Genomic DNA, 21573 nt, shown 5'->3' on the forward strand with positions numbered 1-21573 from the left:
CCAGTACCAGAACCACTTCTATCTTGAAAATCCTCTGTCCATGAAAATCCTCATTAATGTGATACATTGATTTATTCCAGATTGGGAATACTTTGATCGATTCTATTTTAGCTCATGATGCAACTTAATATTGTTATTATGAACTGCAGATTTTGGTGCTTCCTGATTATTAGTTGAACTACTCGGTCAATGGTTGAGAAATGTTTCCTATTTTGTTCTATAGCTAGACTGATGCATCATCATCACGAAAGCCCACCACCTCAAGACTTAAAACGACAACTGATCAATTTTTGGAACTTGGTACCGCACTTAAACAAAAACCAGAAATATATTATCAGGTCAAAATCAAGGTTTCGTTCTGCTCATTCTGATGTAATTCGCCAACCGTGAAAGCACTCATTTTAACCTTTATGTTAGTGAGGTAAAATTGCCGTAGAGATTAAAAATTCTGATCAAAATTCAAGTCCAGAAGAGAAGGTTCGAACATCAGATTATAAAAGTACTCTCTCTTATCGAATGCATTGGCTTCAGTTTTGGCACTACTGCTAGGATGAAATCGTCATGGGCTAGACAACACATGTACTTTAATGGGCTAGACAATTTTTACTTTCATGGGATAGACAACACATGTACCAGATTCATCCTGCATCCTTAGAGCACAATGTTTTTGGAAGAAGTGACTGGTTTGGACAGCGGCCTCATTGGCAGAATCTCCCAAATAGGGGCATGTATTTTCACAATTCAAAGCGCCTGAACAGATTTTAATTCAGTTTTGAGTCAGAATAAAAATAGCACTTATATTCTATGGACACAAAAGCCACTAGAATAAATATTCTTATAGAATATTGTACTGACCTAAAGAAAGCTTTCTTCCAGCGTTAGTGAGGTGTACTTATATAATTTGAAAAAAACTATTCGTAAATCAAAAAAATCCACCATAGTAATTTTGCAGCAACTTAGCAAACATGTAAACCTTTGTACTAATTACCCACTTTGTCTTTTGTTTCTGAAAGTTGTTTCACGATTTCAACCTGTGCTGATTGGATTCCAAACACAGGAGAGAAGAGTAACATATTGCATGAGCATGTAACGTTTTTGTTGTAAAATTATGCTTAGAAATTCTACTTCAAGGACATATGGCACAGTAAAATAATTGCAAAATGATTGTTTTTCATACATTTAATTGTTTAAACAATTCATTTGTTTCATTTGTACGATGTTTAATAATATAAGACAACCTGATAAATATATAATGTTCAGAGACTCAGAAATATGTCAACATTACATAGTTCGTGCGGCCAAAATGAGACCATGATACCTAGGAACTGGGCAACTTAGTTACGTAACTTGTGTGGAACTGCAAGTCGAATGTACAATATTCTGTAACGATGATGGGCTGTAGTCAATGTATACACAAGTTGACTTGCCAGATATTTCAACTTCAATATTTTGAGTGCACGTGGCAAAGTCAGCATGTCCCATATATTTACTTACATTCTCGTTGGTGCAGAAGGTGCTGACAAACAGAGTTGGATCCTCGAAACCATTTTAACTTGGCTAATGTTGCATAAGAGATACACAATTAGGAGCGGGTTTGGGGACTTATTACAAACGCCATTACGATCCGTTCGAGATTTGAGGATGTAGAAACAGTACAAGAAACAGTGAATTATATATTTTGCAAAGGTCAATGCGACCCATTTCAAGCAAACTATTTGCACAAATCGATATGCGCATCCAGGTCAGATCTTCGAAGATGCCCATTCCCTTATGAAAAGATACTAACTTCGGTGCTTGTGGTGTTGCTATAATTTTTAGAACCAATTATTATTGTGGGTTCTTTCCTGATAGAGTCAGTCCGATCGCAATTCCTATCTGTAGGTGACCTGCATGCATTGGATGCTATGAATTCTTTCTTTGTTGATTGCAATGTAAACAGGAATCAGAGCGGAATCGCTGAGAAAGTGGGTCACCTCCGAGTACTCTAACGTAGTTCAGCGGCATTTGAAGGTTTCTACTGGCTTTTTGAATTCCATTCAGCGAATACCTGGGTTCAGGGAAACTACAGACTCCCATGGAATAGCAGAGGCCAGCCAAAGCATTTCTGCCTTTATGAACTTTCACAGTGAGGATAATTAAAATAAGTTGCTTCCAATTCGATAACTAAGGGGAAACCCAGATCATGAATAGCCTGGGTGGCTTCAGACGAACTACCGCCAGTCGAGAATGTTTCACTGTCACTATCTAGGGCAGTCACGATGATGGTGAATGTGGCAGAAAGTGATGGTGTTACATTATCTTTCACTGGAACAATCAAACTTTGCTTGGTGACATCTTTATTTTCGAAACGCCGAGCAGTCCATGTTTCCCCAGTATCTGGTGAAATTATCAAAATGATGGGAAGCATGAACAAGGGAATGAGAGAGCTGAGCGTTCTGACCAGCGTCAGCTTCAGTAGCCAATAGCTCGGTAACCAAATAGCCTGGTTCCACAAACCTGGACATTGTTTATATAGTTGTTTATCCAAACTCGGTTAATGGCTGCACGATAACAGGAACATTGTTATTTTGATCAAACATAATAATATTCGCTGACACATTACTTGCAAGCGTTGGCGTCCCAGAGTTCATGACCCGAGCTTGGATCTGAAAGCGTTTCAATCCCTCGTAGTCAAAAGATCTATGACAGAATATGGCACCAGTCTCTAAGATAACAAGGATGAAAGTGGATACGGAGGCATTCTGAACTTGTCTCTCCAGGATATAGTACTTGAGTCGTGCATTCAGCCCAATTTCTGGATCAGAGGTTGTAATAGAAAATATAGAAGCGCCAATTACATTGTTCTCCATTATGCTTGCAGTGTACAACGATTGCCCGAACGGTGGCGCATTGTCATTTATATCAGCAATCTCTACCCGAATGGCTTTCTTTGATGCAAGAGGAGGATTTCCGGCATCCGTGCATTTTAATCAATATCGTATTTGGAGTTATCCTCCGATTTAGAGAATGTTTAATAAGTATTGCGTAATAATTCTCCAACGAAGAATCAACTTCAAAGCGTGGTGTGTTTGCTAGTTGCCATTGTACCTGCTCATATCTGCCCGAATCGTTATCTCCTGCACTGAACAGAGCGACTACAATCCCAATTGTAGCATCTTCTGAAACCGTGCGAGACAAAGACGTCAACGTCACGTCAGGCGGATTATCAATCACATCAATTATGTTCATCAGGATATCACAGTGCCCCGACATAGTGTCAGAACGTCAGTCGGTGGTTTGAATACTTATCTCAAAAACGCTGTGTTCTTCATAGGCTAGCTTCCCTTTCACCCTGAATCCACGCGAAACATTTCCCAAACTCAACATACAGTACGACTGCTGCGATAGTAAGTTGTCTTTCCAGTGGAATTATCGTCCAAGTCGTTGGCATTTAATATGATTACCTGAATTCCTATATCTTCATTCTCTAACAGGCTAACTCCACAAACTGACTCAGGGAAGATGGGGCACTGCCCTTTGTCTTTTACGAAGATTATGACGTGAACTGTGCCTAACCTCGCAGAGATGCCGTCGTCCTTCGCTATCAGTGTTAACCTGCGACTCGATTCCGCTTCTGTATTCATTGAACTCTTCAGCACCAATACTGGCTATTTCCTTTTACCATGCGCATTTCTACATCAAGAATAAAATAGTCATTGGGAAGGAGCTCGCAAGTTTGTACTGAGTTGGTCCCAACGACCGGATCTCGCGCGGACACGAGTGGAAAGCGCGTTCCCGGAGAAGAAAGCGCTAAGATTTCGAGGTGGAATTTTCTCTTTGCGAAACTGGGAGCATTGTCATTCACATCGAGAACCTCCCCTGCAACCCGATAAGCTTTAATGGGTTTTCAAGTAAACCTCCCAAGGCTAACACACAACTCAAGATGGTGCCGCAAATCTCTTTTCTGTCAATTGTTTCCTCCACAAATAATATTACGGTGTCTAAATTAATGACCACAGATTGTTTTCTGGGCCCCTGTACAATCCGAAAGCTGTGAGCAGAGAGCTATTTTATATCTAAACCCAAATCTCCAGCGATATTCCCAACAAAGGCGCCGAGCTGCAGTTCCTCTGGAATTGTGTTACGAATCTGCCCAAACACCAGATTTCATGAGAATACACAGTGCAACAATTGATATTTTATCAGCCAATATATTTTAGATCTCATTTCCAGCTTCAAACATTCCCTTTATCTCAGAACCTTTCCACACCATGAATTATTCTCGGTAATATTCTGTTTATATTTTGAAAAGCCGAAACAACTGGGAATGTTACAAATACTTGAATAATTCATAAATCGCTCAGATTGTTTCACTGAAGTCTACAATTTTCTTCTAAAATTGTGTGATAGTTGATGAACAATTCCTCCCGCGCATCCGGCTCTTAAAGTTTGCTCTGCGTCTGATCCGAAGTGATGATTTCTGTGCAGTGAAGATGCCGTCCGGATCCCTCATCACATCTCAGCGCTCGATTGTTGAAAGCTAGCATATTGAAATTCGACCAACTAAGGTATCGTTGATTTCTTAAAGCTGTAAGGACTGCAATTAATGTCGCGGCGCCGATGTTTTGTTGCACAATTAAAAATTAAATTAAGATTTTCTTCCGATTATCTGTTTTGTTTTTGTTGTCACAATTAAAATACTCTTGAATTAAATTATAAAGAACAACTGATGATCAGATTAGGCATTTGTTAGAATAATATAATTCATTTTGTTATCCATATTTAATTAATCATTAATGATTTTTTAAAATCCCCCAACCAGTTTTTATTTTGTCCTGGAAAATTGAATATTAACGTTACTGTATTGAAATTTTTATGATCATCCGCTGACCTTCTAGAAATCCAGAATATTTACTGATATTTTACAAATCAACTACATTTAGTGGATCACATGCATATTCATAAGCCTGTGGGGATAAAAAATCTCAAATCACAATAATTACACTCATATTATGCCTATCCAGCTCTTCTTCCCTCGCCTATTCTTACACACATGTGGAAGTTAAGTATTTTATCCTCATCGATTTTATCTACAGCATTCAGTATTTTAAAAAAAACACATGCATGAACTTTCTTTCCTGCTGTGACTCACACTTCAAGCTCCTTAAAATGTCTAATGATCATGGCTTTAGTTCGAACTCTAGGCAGGAAATACATTTTGACCTTTTTTGCATGTCGTCTTTCAGGATTAGCTGATAATGGATACATAAGCCCCTGCTTTGGTGTTTGTGCAAGTGTGCCAGGAAATCCACCACTGAGCATGGAGAAATTTATTGAGCCTCTCGCTCCTGGTTTTATTTTATATTTCATCTTTCACACCTTGTTGCAAAGCAATCACATAACTAACGAATTTGATCTAAGTTTTGTAGCACTTCCAGATCCAGTCATGAATGGCAATGGACAATTGACAAATTAACAGGGAGACGAGGTTTAATAAGTATGTATATTTTCAACAATGGATGAACCAGTCAATTCAGTGTAAAATGTAAGACTAATACATTTATGCCCATCACCAGTTGGAAATGTACACAGTAGACAGCAAAACGTGTGCCTCTTTCTTAGATCTACAACACAGGTGCCACTCATAAAACAATTTCATTCACTTCATCTCGCATGAAGAAATGGATGACGGTGTTGGAATCTGCAAAGATCTACCGCTTACCAAGTTGTTTCAACACAGCTGGAAAAAAAAATGGCATTCGCTCATCAACATGGATAATTGTCCAGTCTGTCTTTCCACAGCAAGAAAGACAACTCAAAGCCAACAATTACTTCCATATCTGTTTCCTCTCCATCATCATTAAGGTGCTGGAAGAGTTCTGCAACCGTGCTATCAAGCAGATCTTGCAAACAAACGAATTGCGAAGAAGAATTTGGGTTCTGCAAATGTGTTTCAACTCTTGACCTCATTACATCCTTCCTCCAAATATGGACGAAAATAGTCATTCTCCAAAGTGAGTTACGAGTGACTGCCCTTGACATTGAGGCAACATATGACCAAACATTTTACCCTCCAGACTTCACAAAATTGTAGTCAGTGGAAAGCAAGATACAGCGCTGTTCCATGTGTATTCAGCACATAAATGATGAAAGTAGCTGCAAGAGCAAGTCATATGCTAAGAATACTGCAGCAATTAAATAAACCCCTGACTGCAATAAGCTTGACTCTATGACCATCTACAAAACACAAGGCAGAAGTGTCATGGAATACTCTCCACCAGCCTAGCTGGATGCAACTCCAACAACACTCAAGAACTTTGATAACATCTAGGATAAAGTAGTCTATTTGATTGGCACTGCATCCACAAGCGTCCACTCCCCCCACCAACGATTGCCAGTAGCAGCAATGTGCACTACCTACAAGATGCACTGCTGAATTTTAACAAATGTCCTCAGACAGCACCTTCTAAATACACGACCACTTTCATCTGGAAAGACAAGGGTAGCAGATACATGGGAGCACCCCCATCTTCAAAGTCCCTTCCAAGCCACTCACCATCCTGACTTGGAAATATTTCACTATCACTTCACTGTTGCTTGGTCAAATTTCTGGAATTTCCACCCTACTAGCTTTATAGGTCAACCCATAGCAGGTGGACTGCAATGATTCAAGAAGGCTGATCAACATTAGTGTCTCAAAGGCAACTAAGGGCGGGCAATAAATACTGGTCAGTCAGTGACTTACACATGCCACAAATAAATAAACAATAATAAAAAATCCCTGTTCCAGGATATCACTGCAGGAGTTCCAGATGGGAATGTCACAGATCAAATTATCAATATTTTTTTTCATCAAAATGTAGAAAACGAGGGATATTCATTGATAGTTCTACAATGTTCAGCACCATACTAAACAGCTGTCTCAGGGAACCAAACTGAATCGAACTACTGGAAGATAACAACAGTATTAAGACTTGGGCTGATAAATGTGAAGTAGCATTAATGCCATGCAAGTACCAGTAAATGACCATCTACCGAAAGATAAAGTCTTAACATCACTCCTTGCATTCAGTAGAGTTGCTATTACTCAATCTCCTATCATCGTCCAGAGGGACGATGGGGATAGCACGGGGTCATTCTATTTCCCTTCTATCATCTTCTTGGGGGTTCCCATTGAAAAATATTTGAACTAGAGTAACCATATGTATGCAATGGCTGCAAGAGCAGGTCAGGGACTATGTATTCTGCATCATGTAATGCATTCCCTCATTCCCCAAAGATTGCGCTCCAAATACAATGGGCAAGTCAGTGTGATGGAATGCACCTCACTTGCCTTGATAATCGTTGCTGCAACATCTCCCAAGCAACGTGAAACGATACAAGAAAATGCAGTCTGCTTGTTTGGCACCACATCCATAAATATCCATTCTTTCCAAAATTGAGGCTTGGTTTCAGCATTGAGTCCCATTTAAAAGATGAGCTCCAGATTTTTACGAAGTCTCCTGTATGTCACCTTTTAGTCTGGCCACTTCTATCCAGAAATGGAAGGACAGCCGGACGACAGGACCATGATGTCTGCAATTCCTGGGACGTTAGGGGGAGTGGGTGAGTTAGGTTGGAGGGGATAAGGGGGTACAATTTAAATAATGGCCTGGAATCTCAGAAGTATTGCGCTATCATTGCGCCTTGATCTTATCCTCATGATAGTGCTCACAGTATTCAAAGTATGACCTCACTAACGCTTTATCATTTTGAAATGATACTCCTTGCTCCTGTATTCTATACTTTGGCTAACAAAATAGAATACCCTTTACTGTCACTCGAATGAGCTAGTAAAAAGTTTGTAATGTTGCCGCTTTGAGTCCATCTTAGGTACACGGTACCGAGGTAAGGAATACTTAAGTGTTTTTTACAGATTTGTACAAAGATTCATAAAGAATGGAGAAATGTTTTATTAAAAAAGACATTCGATTTTTAATCTATACACCAAGTCCTTGGGACCTGCCTGGACTCACTGCCTCCATGCCAGTCTGGCCTGGGACTTGCTTCTGCGACTCAACTGAACACTCCACTCCCATGCCAGTCTGGCCTGGGCCTCACCTCCAGAACGCATTGGATTTGCCACACCTACAGATTCGCTTTCGGGACTCACTTGGGAACTGTCTCTGGGACTCACCATGTCCATTCGTGTCTGGTAACTTGAAGTTAGAAGCTTGAAAAGAAAGTGTGAGAAAAAAAGAAAAAGAAAAAGAATGGGTGGAGCAGAGGAAGCCCCACTGCAGCGTTTTACTCTGCTGCCACCTTGCCAATGAAGGCAAACATCCTGAATGTCTTCTTCACCAACATTTCTATTTCTGACGACACTTTCATGCATTTATGGACTTGTACATCATGAACATTTTGCTCCTCAGTACACCATAAGGACATAGTAATCATTGTACATATCCATCCTGTAATGAACGTCCTAAAATGCACGACCTCGTACTTATGAAGATTAAATTCCATCGACCATTGCTATATCCAATTTACCAGGTTATACATATCAGTCTATAGCCTGAGACTATCCTCCTCACTATGAACAACACCACAATTTTCGTGTCATCTGAAAACTTACTAATTATAACTTCGACATACACATCCACCTCATTAATGTACATATAAGTCGGTACTAATCCTAATGGAACTCCTTTGGTCACAGGTTTCCAGCACAAGTCCTACCCTTCACTCGTACCCTTTGCATTCTATTTGCAATCAAATTTCTTATCCAGTGTTCTTTGAATCTCAAGAGCTCTTATGTGTTGGACCAGCCTATAATGTGGAAGCTTGTCAAGAAATTCATGTACACCCCATCAATTGAACTACACTCATCAACATAGTTAGACACAATTTCAAAACCTAAATTAAACGAGACAGATAGGATCTCCTTCTAAGAAATCCATGCTGACACCCCTTTCCAAATGTTGCTTAATCTTGTTCCTTGGAAGGTTTTCCAATAATTGCCCTATAATTGACATCAGATGAACAGCCCTGTAATTATCTGGTCTCGCTCTGTCTCTGCTGATCTTCTTGAACAAGAAACTGTATTTGCTATTCTGTACTCATGTGGCCCTTCACCTGTAGCCATCGAAGTGTGAATAAATATCTCCGTTAGCTAAGTTCCTGCTTTCTTTCACACAAAATCATAAACGCCTCTAAGGCAGTCAGTCTATTTTTTTTTCAGAATAGTTCCCAGTATATCTGAGATTATCTAGGAGGAGTAAAGCTTCTGAATAATAAAGCAACAGGTGAAGCAAGAGGTTTTGTGCTTATAGATCGGAGCAACATGAATGACGTTTTGATATGATTAGGAGGTGCCAGTGTTGAACTGGGATGAACAAAGTTAAAAATCACACAAAATCATTTTATAGTCCAACAGGTTTATTTGGAAATATTAGCTTTCAACGCGCTGCTCCTTCAAAAGATGAAGAGCCAGCATTCTGAAAGTGAGTACTCCAGATAAACCTGCTGGACTATAACCTGGTGATATGTGATATTTAATTGTAACGTTTTGATAGTAACAATTGCTGCCATCCAGCTAAAAGTATATTTTGCCAAATCACACAGATGATTACTTGGTCTGTGAATTTCAGTGGTGCGAAGCATATAAGCTGCATGGCCAAAAGCCTGGTGGATCACCCACCTGTTCCTTTGGCTGTTCGCAACAAGCAAGTTACTGACCACACTCACACAGTGCAATAGTTCAAACACAGTTTCAAACATTAGATGTAATCGTGCAATTGACCAATATCTGCTGCGTAAACCAGATTGTGTGTGGTATAAAAGTGAACAAAAATATAGGATTATCATGTGTTCTTGTCGAATGACACATTTTCGACTGCTGAAGTTACATCTATTAATGACTAAGGCCCTGACGTTTTCAGGCAGGAAGACCATTCACATGCACTGCACCTGGAAATAGATGAAATAGATGAAAAGCATTCGCTAGTTCATTTCTAAAGGTAACACACTCACCAAGCAACAAAACTTGGCTGTGTTAAAATTTAATAAAATCAGTGTGTTAACTACCAACCAGCATTAACTATTTCTTAATATATTTTGAGGGGGTTTGTTCTGGTTCACTGTAAATACATTCGATTAACCGACACAGTTATGTAATGACACGTCTTTGCAGCGATGGAATCTGAATGCAAGCCTTTTTGCTTAAAGTTAGCTATAATACCATTGTGCCACATCAGCCCCCAAACACCTTCTGAAGAATTCAGACATGCCATTGAAACGAACAATACTGAATTTATATTGTTATGTACCAGAACAAACACCCTCAAAATATACTAAAAATCGGCTCAACTGCAACGTTTTCTTATTTTTAAAGGCAAGTGTAAGGCGTTGTCTTCTGATTGCAGTTCGAATAATCAAGTGAAATAAAACACACTTTGTTCTTACACTAAATTTAAATACAAACAAAATAAATAAGAAGTGGGATAACTGAACTATTGGAAAGTTTCACAGAATATTTCTATGAAACAACAACTATTTCAATACAGTAACATCTCTCAAGTACACCTTTGGCAAACGCAAATTCAGTAAAATATGAAGTCTCACATGCAATTCTTCAGTCCAGGAGGAAAGAAAATCAAGAGAAAACGCAGAGACAGAGAGAAAGAGAGCTGAAGCGTTTTGCTGCAACAGGGATGGATGAATAGCAAATTCCAAACACCAACTGCTACTGAAAGTTAAACTAAAAACCTGGTTCTTTAGGAGCTTGACCCCACCCCTTCATGCTGCTTCTATTGAAAAAGATCCCAAAGCCTTAAAAGCTGTTTACTACATTGGCTGGGAACAGACTACATGGTTCCTCAATCTCAAACACTCTTCAGGAAAGAATGACAAAATACACCTCTTAAAGCCACAGTATTGTCACAATATTCTTGCCAAATTAGCAGGTTTTGAGAAGATTTGTAGCTCAGGTTGAGGTTCTGGAGATAGGTTTGCTCGCTGAGCTGGAAGGCTCATTTTCAGACTTTTGTCACCCTACGAAGCAATATCTTCAGTGAGCGTCCGGGTGAAGCACTGGTGATGTAGCCTGCTTTCTACTTGTATGTTTAGGTTTCCTTGGGTTGGTGATGTAACTTCCCGTTCTTTTTCTCGGGGGTGGTAAATGGGATCCGAGTCAATGTGTTTGTTGCTAGAGTTCTGTTTGGAATGCCATGCTTCTAGGAATTCTTGTGCGTGTTACTGTTTGGCTTGTCCTCGGATGGATGTGTTGTCCCAGTGCAAGTGCTGTCGAAGTGGAACTCTGTCAACAAACATATTGACTTGGATCCCATTTACCACCCCCTGAGAAGAAGAACAGGCAATAACATCACCATAGGAAATGACATCACCACAGGAAATGCCATCACCACAGGAAATGCCATCACCAACCACAGGAAAGCTGAACATATAAATAAAAGTGGGCTACACCACCAGTGCTTCATCTGGAGGCTACCTAAAGATTTTACCTAGTAAGGTGTTGAAACGTCAGAAAACAAATCTTCCAGCTCAGAGAGCAAACCAACATCCATTCTTATCAAATGTTCTGATGAGAGCAAACTGAAGTGCTTTCATAAGATATGTACTTCTTTCCCAGAAAATTTCTTTTCAATTGTGATTAAATGTGCGTTGTCAACTCGAAACCACCTTGAGCATTGAGAAATATAATCGTAAACCTTTGTGCCTTCCATGCCATTCAAATGTCACTCTCGGATCTAATTAAGTAGTATGCTGATTTTGTCACTATCATTTTGAATTTTAAATGCACACACATATGTACTCTTTACTAAAGGGAACCATATATACAGCTTCTGAAAATATTTGAACGCTCACAACCACAAAAGCAAAAATCATCACCACCACCTTTGATGTTATCGATCAGGTGCAAAACTACTTTCAATACAATTGTTGATTTACCCGAACTAGGCATAAATTAATTAGACTTATTTAAAAATAATGACTTCAAAATCCATTAACGACAAGTTGCTTCTGTATTTGCTCTATTATTATCTTTCCTTTAAAACCCCTCAAAGGACTGCAGATGCTGGAAATCCAAATCATAAACAAAAAGAGATATTGCTGAAAACACTCAGCAGGCCTGTCAGTATCTGTGGAGAGAAATCAGAGTTAAGAAGATGGTTCTTCAGTTCTGAATAAGGGTCACTGGACCCAGAATGTTATCTCTGATTTCTCTCCACACATGCTGCCAGACCTGATAACTTTTCTCAGCAATTTCTATTTTCGTTATTATCATGCATGTTGCAAGATTATTTGAGTGCATGATACATAGCAACAAGGCGAAATGTACTGGTAATGTCACTGGTCTGATAATTCGGTGCTAATTCGGCTTTCATAAAAACCTGAAATTATAAGCAAGTCTCATGATCACTATGGAATCACTAAGGGTTATTTGTGAAAACAAGAAAACCCTGGTTGGTTCATTAATGTCCATTAAGGTGGGAATTCTGCTCCCCTTACCTGGTCTGACCTACATGTTAGTCCAGATCCAGAATCATGTTGTTGACTTTTAAGTGAACTCTGGACAACTAGAAATGCACAACAAATTCTGGTGTAACAAGAAATGCCCATATTCTAAGAACAGATCAAGAGATCTGTTGCATTTTCTTTTTTTTTTGATCATGTATTTTAAAACTTATTTCTATCCACATTAAATGCACTTTCTACACGTCATAAATGCTCAAGGTTGTTAAAAAGAACACAAAAAATGTTCTTTTTCCTTGAGTCCATTATCTACACTCGCCTATGTTGGAAAGTGAGAAAAGTAATTGACTAAAGACTACAGTGCCTCCATGTGACTCAGAGAATTAGAGCATTGAGCCAAGAAAGGATACACGTACAAAGTGCTGGGAAACTCTACTGGCATTCCCTAAACTTAAATAAATAGGAGACATTGACTTTGTTCCACAAACTCTAAATAGCTAAATATAACCAACTTGGAAAGAATTCTGAGTGCATACATAACTGCGCAGGTGCAAATCACTTCCCTTCAGGCACGTTTTGTAAATCAGATTGCAACTTTATGAGAATGAGGTCTCAGTGCGGTAGTTCTGATTAATTTGCATTGAAGTTGTTTTGAGCATTATATCACTGTAAATTAGTCAAATGGTCTGGTCTGGTAGCAAAAGCAATGTCTGATGATGTCTGACACCATCTCGATTATCATTTCATCTTCCCACAAATTACTTGATTCTTTAATTCCAGCTCAAATATTACCTCTAGCCTATTTTCAAATATTCTCTTGAAACCTAATGTTTATGCAACTTCGGTGACTCTCAAATAATTATACTTTTATTGCGCAGTGTGTATTTTTTTATGACATAAGTTCTTAGCATACCCTGGCCTTGGATTCCGCTTGAACAATTCTCTGATTGTTCTTTTTCCTTGAGTCCATTATCTACACTCGCCTCTGAAGTTAGGAGGTGGATCATCATTGCCACAGTTCTTTATAGTTTTTGGATATCAAATTGATTATTTATCATTTATCCTGAATGCTTTTGTTGAACTGAAAACAACGAACATTGCATTATGCTCATGTTGTCATGATTTAATAAACTTAAGAAAACGTCATGTTCTCCGTACTCATCATGATCTTAGTTATGCACGATTTGTTTGTGATTTTACATGAGACAATCAACTTACAAGCTAAGAATGATGATTGACATATTTTATGGCCAAACATTTTTTTGCTGTCATGCAGGGGTTTCAATTCTGCTTAGTCGTATTGTATATTGTTATCATGCCTCTCCTTGTGAAAAAAGAGCCAGAGAATAGGAATATCGTAGGAAAGGGATGGTTAAATTGGAAAGAGTGCACAGAAACTTTACTAGGATTCTGCCAGGACTAGTAGGCCTGAGTTAGAGGAAGAGGTTGGCCAGGACAGGAATTTATTCCTTCGAACATAAGACAATGAGGGGTGACCTTATTGGGGTGTACAATAAGGGGCATAGGTAGGATTAATACAAATAGTATTTTCCCCTGGGATGGCGAATTGAAAACTAGAGGGCTTGGGTTTAACGTGAGCAGAAATATTTTAAAAATATTTGAAGGGCAAATTCTTCAGGCAGAGAATGGAATATAGATGAAATGGGCTGCCAGAGAAATTGGTTGAGGCAGGTTCAATACCAACATTTGGAAAAATACATTTGGATGTGTACAGGGATCGGAAAGGTTTAGAGGGATATGGACCAAACGCGTGTAATTGGAACTAGCTGAGCGGGCACCATGGTCAGCATGGACCAATTTGGGCGAGAGGGCCTGTTTCTATGCTGAATTACTCTATGACTCTAATACTAAACATAACTTCAGAGTGAAATTGCATCAAAAAGAATGGTGGGAATTGGACAGTGACCTCACCTCTAATCCCTTTGAAACCTTTTTTCATCTGTGTACATATTTCCATTTCCTGGTAACTAAATGCCAATTCACAGAAATATGATACCGATTCTCTGTTGACAAAAATGCTTCAAAACGACTGTTTTTCAAAGATTGAATAATCTAAAGTCAGTTCTATTGATTTGTGTGAAGCCCACTAAAATAAGATAAACTGATCAATTTACAATTTACACCCAGAAACACGCTAATATCAATTAATTAGAATCGCATAACTGAAATCGTGACAAACTATCCAACTGTTTATAGGACTTGCCTATAAGAACCGTTATTCTCCTTCCAAGCAAAGCACCCCATACTTGCGCAGTATCCTGTATTGTCTCCTTAGGAAATGCTTTCATTTAAACTTTCAAATTCGTGAAACAAAATCAGAAACTCGTGTATATTCAAATAAATTTCTGTTGGTCCAACAGACATAGCAGTGAGCAAAGATTTTTAATTTGTCCAACATGATGCCATTTTAATTTACGCAGTCGAGAGAAATTGCACATAGGGTAGCAAAGTGTGAACAATCCATTTAAGTATGCATGAATTTGGCCTCACCTCTTTGATTACAGAGTTGCTGTAGTATTCAGGCTGATTCATTCCCGTGCTTTTGTTTCTAATGGACTCGTTTCTGATGCAATTCTTGGTTTGTTATTGTTTTTAGGGTTTTGAATTCTCCCTTTGCAGATTGTAATGTTGAGCCTAACTCGTAACGAAACCTCTGAGAAAGTGGATCTCCTCCAAAAACCTCAACATAGTTTAAGGATATCTGAAGATTTCTACTCGCCTTTTGAATATCATTCCGAGCATACCTTGTTTGAACGCAACAACAAACATCGAAGCAAGAGTGATGATTATCGAAAGCATTTCTGCTTTTACGAATCTTCACAGCGAGGGCAATTAAACTTGCGAAAAGACTGACAGAAATCACTCCTAATGCGATGACCAATGAAAGGCTCAGATCAGAAGTAAACCCGAGGCTTTCACATGAGTCACTGATACTGCAAAATGCTTTGGTGTCACCATCGATCACACATAAGATGAGAGTGACTGTGGCAGAAAGTGATGGTGATCCATTATCTTTTACTAGAATCACCAAACTTTGCTGAGCGACATGTTTATTTGCAAGATGGCGGATTGTGCAAATCTCTCCTGAGTCTGGTGAAATAGCAAAGAGGTTATTCTGGCGAGTTTGAAAAATCGAATAAGAAAGGTGAGCGTTCTGGCCGGCGTCAGCGTCCGTGGCGGATACTATGGTAACCAAGTAGCCAGGTTCGGCAAACCTGGATATTGTGTCTGTTACTGTTGACCCAAACTCGGCTAATGGTTGCATGAAAGTTGGAACATTGTCATTCTGTTCAAGGATAATAATATTCACTGAAACATTATTCGCGAGCGCTGGTATACCAGAGTCCATGACCTGTGCTTGGATTTGAAGGTTTTTCAATTTCTCGTAGTCAAAAGATCTCTAGGCGAATATGACACCAGTCTCTGAGTTAATAGAGACGTAAGTGGATGCTGAAGCGTTGTGAACTTGAGTCTCCAGCATTGAGTATTTAAGTCGAGCGTTTAATCCCACATCTGGATCAAAGGCTGTGATGGAAAATTAAGACGCACCAATAACGTTGGTCTCCATGACGTTTGCCGTGTAGGAAGATTGCGTGAACCGTGGCTTATTGTCATTTACATCGGAAATCACTACCCGAAAGGTTTTCTCGGATGTTAGAGGAGGATTTCCTGCATCCGTACATGCTATGGTGACGTCATAATTTGAGGTATTTTCATGATCCAGTGGATGATGAACGAATATTCCATAATAATTCTTTAAAGAGGAATCCAAGTTAAATGGTAGGTCATTTGAAACTTGACAATTTACCTCCCCGTTTCTGCCCGAATCTTTATCTGTTGCACTGAACAGAGCAAGTACAGTCCCAACTGGTGCATCTTCTGAAACAGTGCGAGACAGAGACGTCAACGTCACCTCAGGAGGGTTATCATTCACATCAATAATATTCACCAGAACACCACAGTGTGCGGGCACTGCATCGGTGCCGCTGTCGATAGCTTGCACGTTAATGCTAAAAACTGCGATTTCTTCACAGTCCAGCTTCCCTTTCACTTTTATCTCGCCAGATTTGGAGTCCACGCCAAACAGTTGCTGAGCTCTACCTGAAGTGTGGTTACTCAACGAGTAGGCTATGTCTCCATTGGGACCATCATCCAAGTCAGTGGCACCTAAGATAATTACCCGCGTTCCTGCTGGTGCACTTTCCAATAGGCTGACTCGATAAGTTGACTGAGAAAACACAGCTGCATTATCGTTTGTATCCTATAGACAAAGTTGATTACGTTGTCTGAAAAAAAGCTCAAGCCTTCAGACACAGCATTCAGGTACGAACGCGGAAAAAAAATACTTTTGATGAGCACCACAGGTCATACACCAGAACTATTTGAAAATGGATGAAAATGAAAACCTTTCTTTTGCAGAAAAAAAGAAACACGCTGAACTCCATCATGACTGAGGCAACATGTGGGGAGCTGAAAAAGCACAGCAGGTCAGACAGCATCCAAGGAGCGGGAGAATCTACGTTTCGGGTAGAATCCCTTCATCAGGAATGTGTAATGATATAGGACAGGGATACTTATGGATTTTCCTTCAGTTAGTCTTTGCTTAGGCTCCTATAAATAATGAGTAGATGCGGCAGGATTGCAGAGCTTAAATCTAATCCATTAATTGTGGGATTGCTTCTGAAAAGAAAACGTTTAAAGTTAGTCCCATAAAGAACAGCCCATTTCTAATAAGTGCCATCTTGCCAGATCCAGTAGGAAATGTTAGTGGTCAAACAAAATAACTAACAGAGGTGGGAACTCCAGAAGTAACTTTTATCTCAGCCATTGGAGAGTCCAGTGAATCATTACTTAATAAAATGCCAAATCATTTGCATGACCTTCATCGGGCAATGCTGAGTGGATGGTTTATTTCAGAGTTCCACTGAGGTCCCCACCATTACAATGATCAGTGTTAGACCAAAAGTATTTAGTCCAAGTAAAATCAACAGACGGCTGAAGACACTAAAACTTTTTGACAGTATTCCAGCAATAGTGTAGAAGACTTGTACTAGAGAAGTAGGTGCATTCTGGAGGAGCTACTCCAGTTTAGCTACAAAATTATCAACCAACCATGTGAAAAACAAGTCAGTGATATCCTATTGACAAAAGAGAGGATAAATCCATCTCAGCTAATTTTGGGTCTACCTCGAAGATCAGCAACACTATGGAAAGTATTATCAATGATGCTACCAAGCAGCATTGGCAGAAGAACAATCAACTCACTGAGCAGAGTTTGGGTTTTACAAGGGCCGCATAATTTCTGATCTAATTTGAGTCCATTTTAAGGGTTAAAAAGAAAGAGCTGAACTGCAGTATGAGGTACACGTGGCTACCCTCGATATCATGGCTGCATTTGAGTAACGAAGCCACCAAGAAGCATACAATCATATAATTCCTACAGTGTGGAAGCAGGCCATTCAGCTCATTGGGCCCTCATTGACCCTCTAAAGAACATCCCAACCCAGATCCAGCCCGAACCCTGTCTCTGTAACCCTGCATATCCATAGCCAATCCACCTAAACTGCACATCCTTTGGACTTGGGTTTTAAGATGTCTGCTTGAAATGGAGATTTCGATGTGCAAAGTTGATTAGCTCACGAAGATAAGCACTTTAGTAACATCTAAAACAGTGTAAGAACATGCCATCACGGGGATTTGACTTTTCAAGGGCTTATCTCACTGATTTATGCAGTTTAGTAACATCTGCAGTAGATTTGAAGTAGTATACTGGAAATAAAGATTTTTATGTGCAACATTGCTTATCTCACCAATTTGTGTACTTTAGCAGTATCTAAAATTGCAGAGGTTTGCTTGAAATGACGATATTGCTGTTCAAACCTGCTTATCACTCCAAGATACACACATTAAGAACATCTACAGCAGATTTTAAGAAGGTTGATAGAACTAGAGATTTGATGCACAATGTTGCTTGCCTCGCCAAGTTATGCAGTTCAGTAGCATCAACAACAGATTTTAAGAACCTTTCCTTAAGCCGAGATTTTTAACGTGTCAAGTTGTTTTACCACTAAGTTATGCACAGTTTTGAGAATTTATGAACAACTCTCCACTGTTTGGAGACAGATCTTGCACAACGAATTGTATTAGGTTATGAAGAAAGGCTGGGTAGGGTTGGGTAGTCTTCATTAAAGCAGACAATACTGAGGATGGTCTGATTGAAGTGTACAAGACGATGAGTGGCATGGACAGAATGGATAAGGAGCAGTTGTTCCCCTTAGTTAAAGCGTCAGTCATAAGTGGACACAGGGTCAATGTGGAGCGTAGGAGATTCTATGACTCTAAGATGGCTGTGTTTGATGGAGCTCTGCCATCTGAGTTCCTGGTCATCGCTGCCTGAGTCCCTTAAGATCATGTCCAAAGCCTATCCATCTTCAACCAGTCATGAATGACCCTGTGTGCATCATAAGGTGAAAAGTGATAATATTTGCTCATGAAAGCCATTTTGGATTCCTCAGATACTGAGCAATTGGCGGATCCACACTAAGCAAATGAGAATAATATCTGGGCTTGAACTCAAAACAGGCAACTAGCATTCAAATGCTCAGCAATCACCATCACTGACAAGGAGTTCCTTAGCATTACCCCTCGATTTTCAATGGCGTTGCTGAAAAAACTGAACTCGAACACTCTGAATCAAAATGACGTGAAGAGCAGCTCAGAGACTAGGAATGTTATAGTAATTGTCTCATCCCTATTGCCCAGTGCCCATTTACATCTTACGAGACACAAATCAGGAGTGTGTTTGAAAACTCCCCACTTACCAGGTTAATTGCAACCCCGGAACACTTGGAGCATGCTTATTTAGTACCCTATCCACCCTTCACCTTCTTAACCACTAGCACACAGGTAGCCACGTGCAACATGGGATACACAGTAGGAACGCGGCAAACCTCTTTGAACAGTATCTTGTAAGCACATTACCACGGACATGAGAGACAGAAATACATTGCGACATTATCATCAACAAATTCCCCTTCAAGTCAATCACAATCCTGACTCGGAGCCATTTTGCCGTTTCATCATTATCATTGCGTCAAAACATTGGAATTCGCTTCGTAAATAAACCACAGCATTCATAAACACCTGGAAACGTCTCAACAATGAAGCTTAATTAGAACAATAAATTATGTATGAGAATAAATAATGGCCTGGCCAGCGGCACCCACATTCAATAATTGAATAAACCAAAATCGGCTAACATTAATCTATGTAATGACATATTATGTTGCAACACAGAAACACAAAATTGTTATTGTACAGAAAGAGATTAGTCCCATTGTATCTGCACCGATTCTATTAATTAGTGCCAACCTCCTGTTTTATTTCCGATATTCATGCAGACTATTTCTATCCCAGTAATGATACAATGCCCTGTTGCATGCTTCAAATGAATCTGGCCCATGGCATTTCCACGTATTGCACGCTATATTATAATTATTCACAGTGTGAAAAGTTTCCTTTCTCACATCATTCTTGCTTCGTTTGCGCATCACTTCTATTCTATGCCATCTTATTCTTATTCTTTAACAGACGGGATGTTTTTCTTTAAATAACCAGTTCAGATACGACTATCTCTGCACAGATATTTCCAAATCAACACGTTTAGATATGTTACTACATAATTCTAAAGCAGTTGGGGTTTGAACCAGGATCTCTTGACCAGAGGTAGGGACCAGGACAGCCCCAGCTGAATTAATTTTTTTTTCAGTTGCTGAGACTTGCTTAGCTTTTAAAATAAAATCACACATTTTTCTGGCTTTTCCTACCCAAACCGACAGTGGATTGTCAGCCATATTATATCTACTTCCTCTATTAAAACATTTTAAAACCAATTGTCAGTTCTTACTCAGAAATTACTTCCTTTTTACTGTCGTGTTACTTAGCTGCACAACAGTAAGTTTGTGAGAATATACACGAGCAATGTGCAGACATTATTAACAAATATTGAGAAAATCAGTTATTCAAAGATACCCATCCAGAAGTTGCCAAGAGTTTTCATCATACTTTCCAAACTGAAAAGCAGAGGAACAGCTGCCTTCGTTTGATCCACTGTAAATATTTAATATCTAATGGAGTATCCTACGGCCACTGTGAAACATGTGGTTGATGCCAAGTTGACAAAATGTCAATGAGGCAGTTGCACCTAGATTTTATCAGGACCTGATAGATAGTCAACCCAGTACCACTTTCCTAATGTTTTCAATTTTCTTGAATTTCTTTTAAATTTTGTTTTATGTTTTTGAACTATTTCAGGGATGTGGCTTGTAATCCTACAGCAAAGAGTGATGTAACACATTCATCATTTCATCTGTCATTTCTTTATTTATCATTATCAATTCCATAGCACAACAGTCCATTGGAGGAATGTTCACCTTGTTATCTGTTTTATTTTTCAACTTTTATTACATGCTTCTATGTTGGTTTTCACTCATTTACTAATGCTTGCATCCTTATTACAATGTTAGTCATTCTTTGCCTTTCTTCCGTAAAGTCTAATCTTCTGACCTGCTCCCAGCATTCCACAATTAGATTATTTTCCTTTAAGGTAAACATTTGAATTTCTATGTATCATCCTCTCATAGCCATGCTTTACAATCTAATGAATTTTGCTAATTATTTACTGACGCTCATTAAATTAAAGCTAATCATCCGACCTTTGTGCAGCTTAACGTTGATGCTTCATCCAATTTCTTTGTTTGATAAGGGATGGTTGGTCATCCCTTTAGATTTTTTCTCTTTTAAGTAACAGTGCATTTTATTCTGCATTTTCTAAAATATCCGCTTGACTGTCTGTCACTTACCCTTTATTGTTCAGTCTCCAAACCAAGTAAGCCAGCCTCTTCAGCTAGCTTATAGACTTTCTTGTTGAAGTGCAAAATTATTGTTTAGACCCAATGTTCTCCTCAATTGGATACAATATGTTACCATATTGTATTTGTTGCTGTATAGTCAGGCATAAACCTGAACACATTAATCGATCTGTCACATTATATCACACCAAGTCAAATACAACCTACTCTGGACTATTCCACACCATAC

At 39.2% G+C, this 21573-nt stretch overlaps 1 protein-coding gene and 2 pseudogenes across 1 annotated transcript in view; all 3 read right to left on the reverse strand.

Moving 5' to 3' along the window:
• The window catches only part of LOC122556967 (protocadherin gamma-A10-like), a 76238-nt gene that overhangs the window by 50648 nt on the left and 4017 nt on the right, over window positions 1-21573 (reverse strand). The window contains 1 exon segment of the mRNA XM_043704201.1: window positions 14965-16735. Within this exon segment, the coding sequence (XP_043560136.1) occupies window positions 15023-16735 (1713 nt within the window). The 3' untranslated portion in view covers window positions 14965-15022.
• Window positions 1903-3472, reverse strand: LOC122556965 (annotated as a pseudogene).
• LOC122556966 lies at window positions 3360-15006 on the reverse strand (annotated as a pseudogene).

Source organism: Chiloscyllium plagiosum, chromosome 14 (assembly GCF_004010195.1).
Source record: "Chiloscyllium plagiosum isolate BGI_BamShark_2017 chromosome 14, ASM401019v2, whole genome shotgun sequence".
NCBI lineage: Eukaryota > Metazoa > Chordata > Chondrichthyes > Orectolobiformes > Hemiscylliidae > Chiloscyllium > Chiloscyllium plagiosum.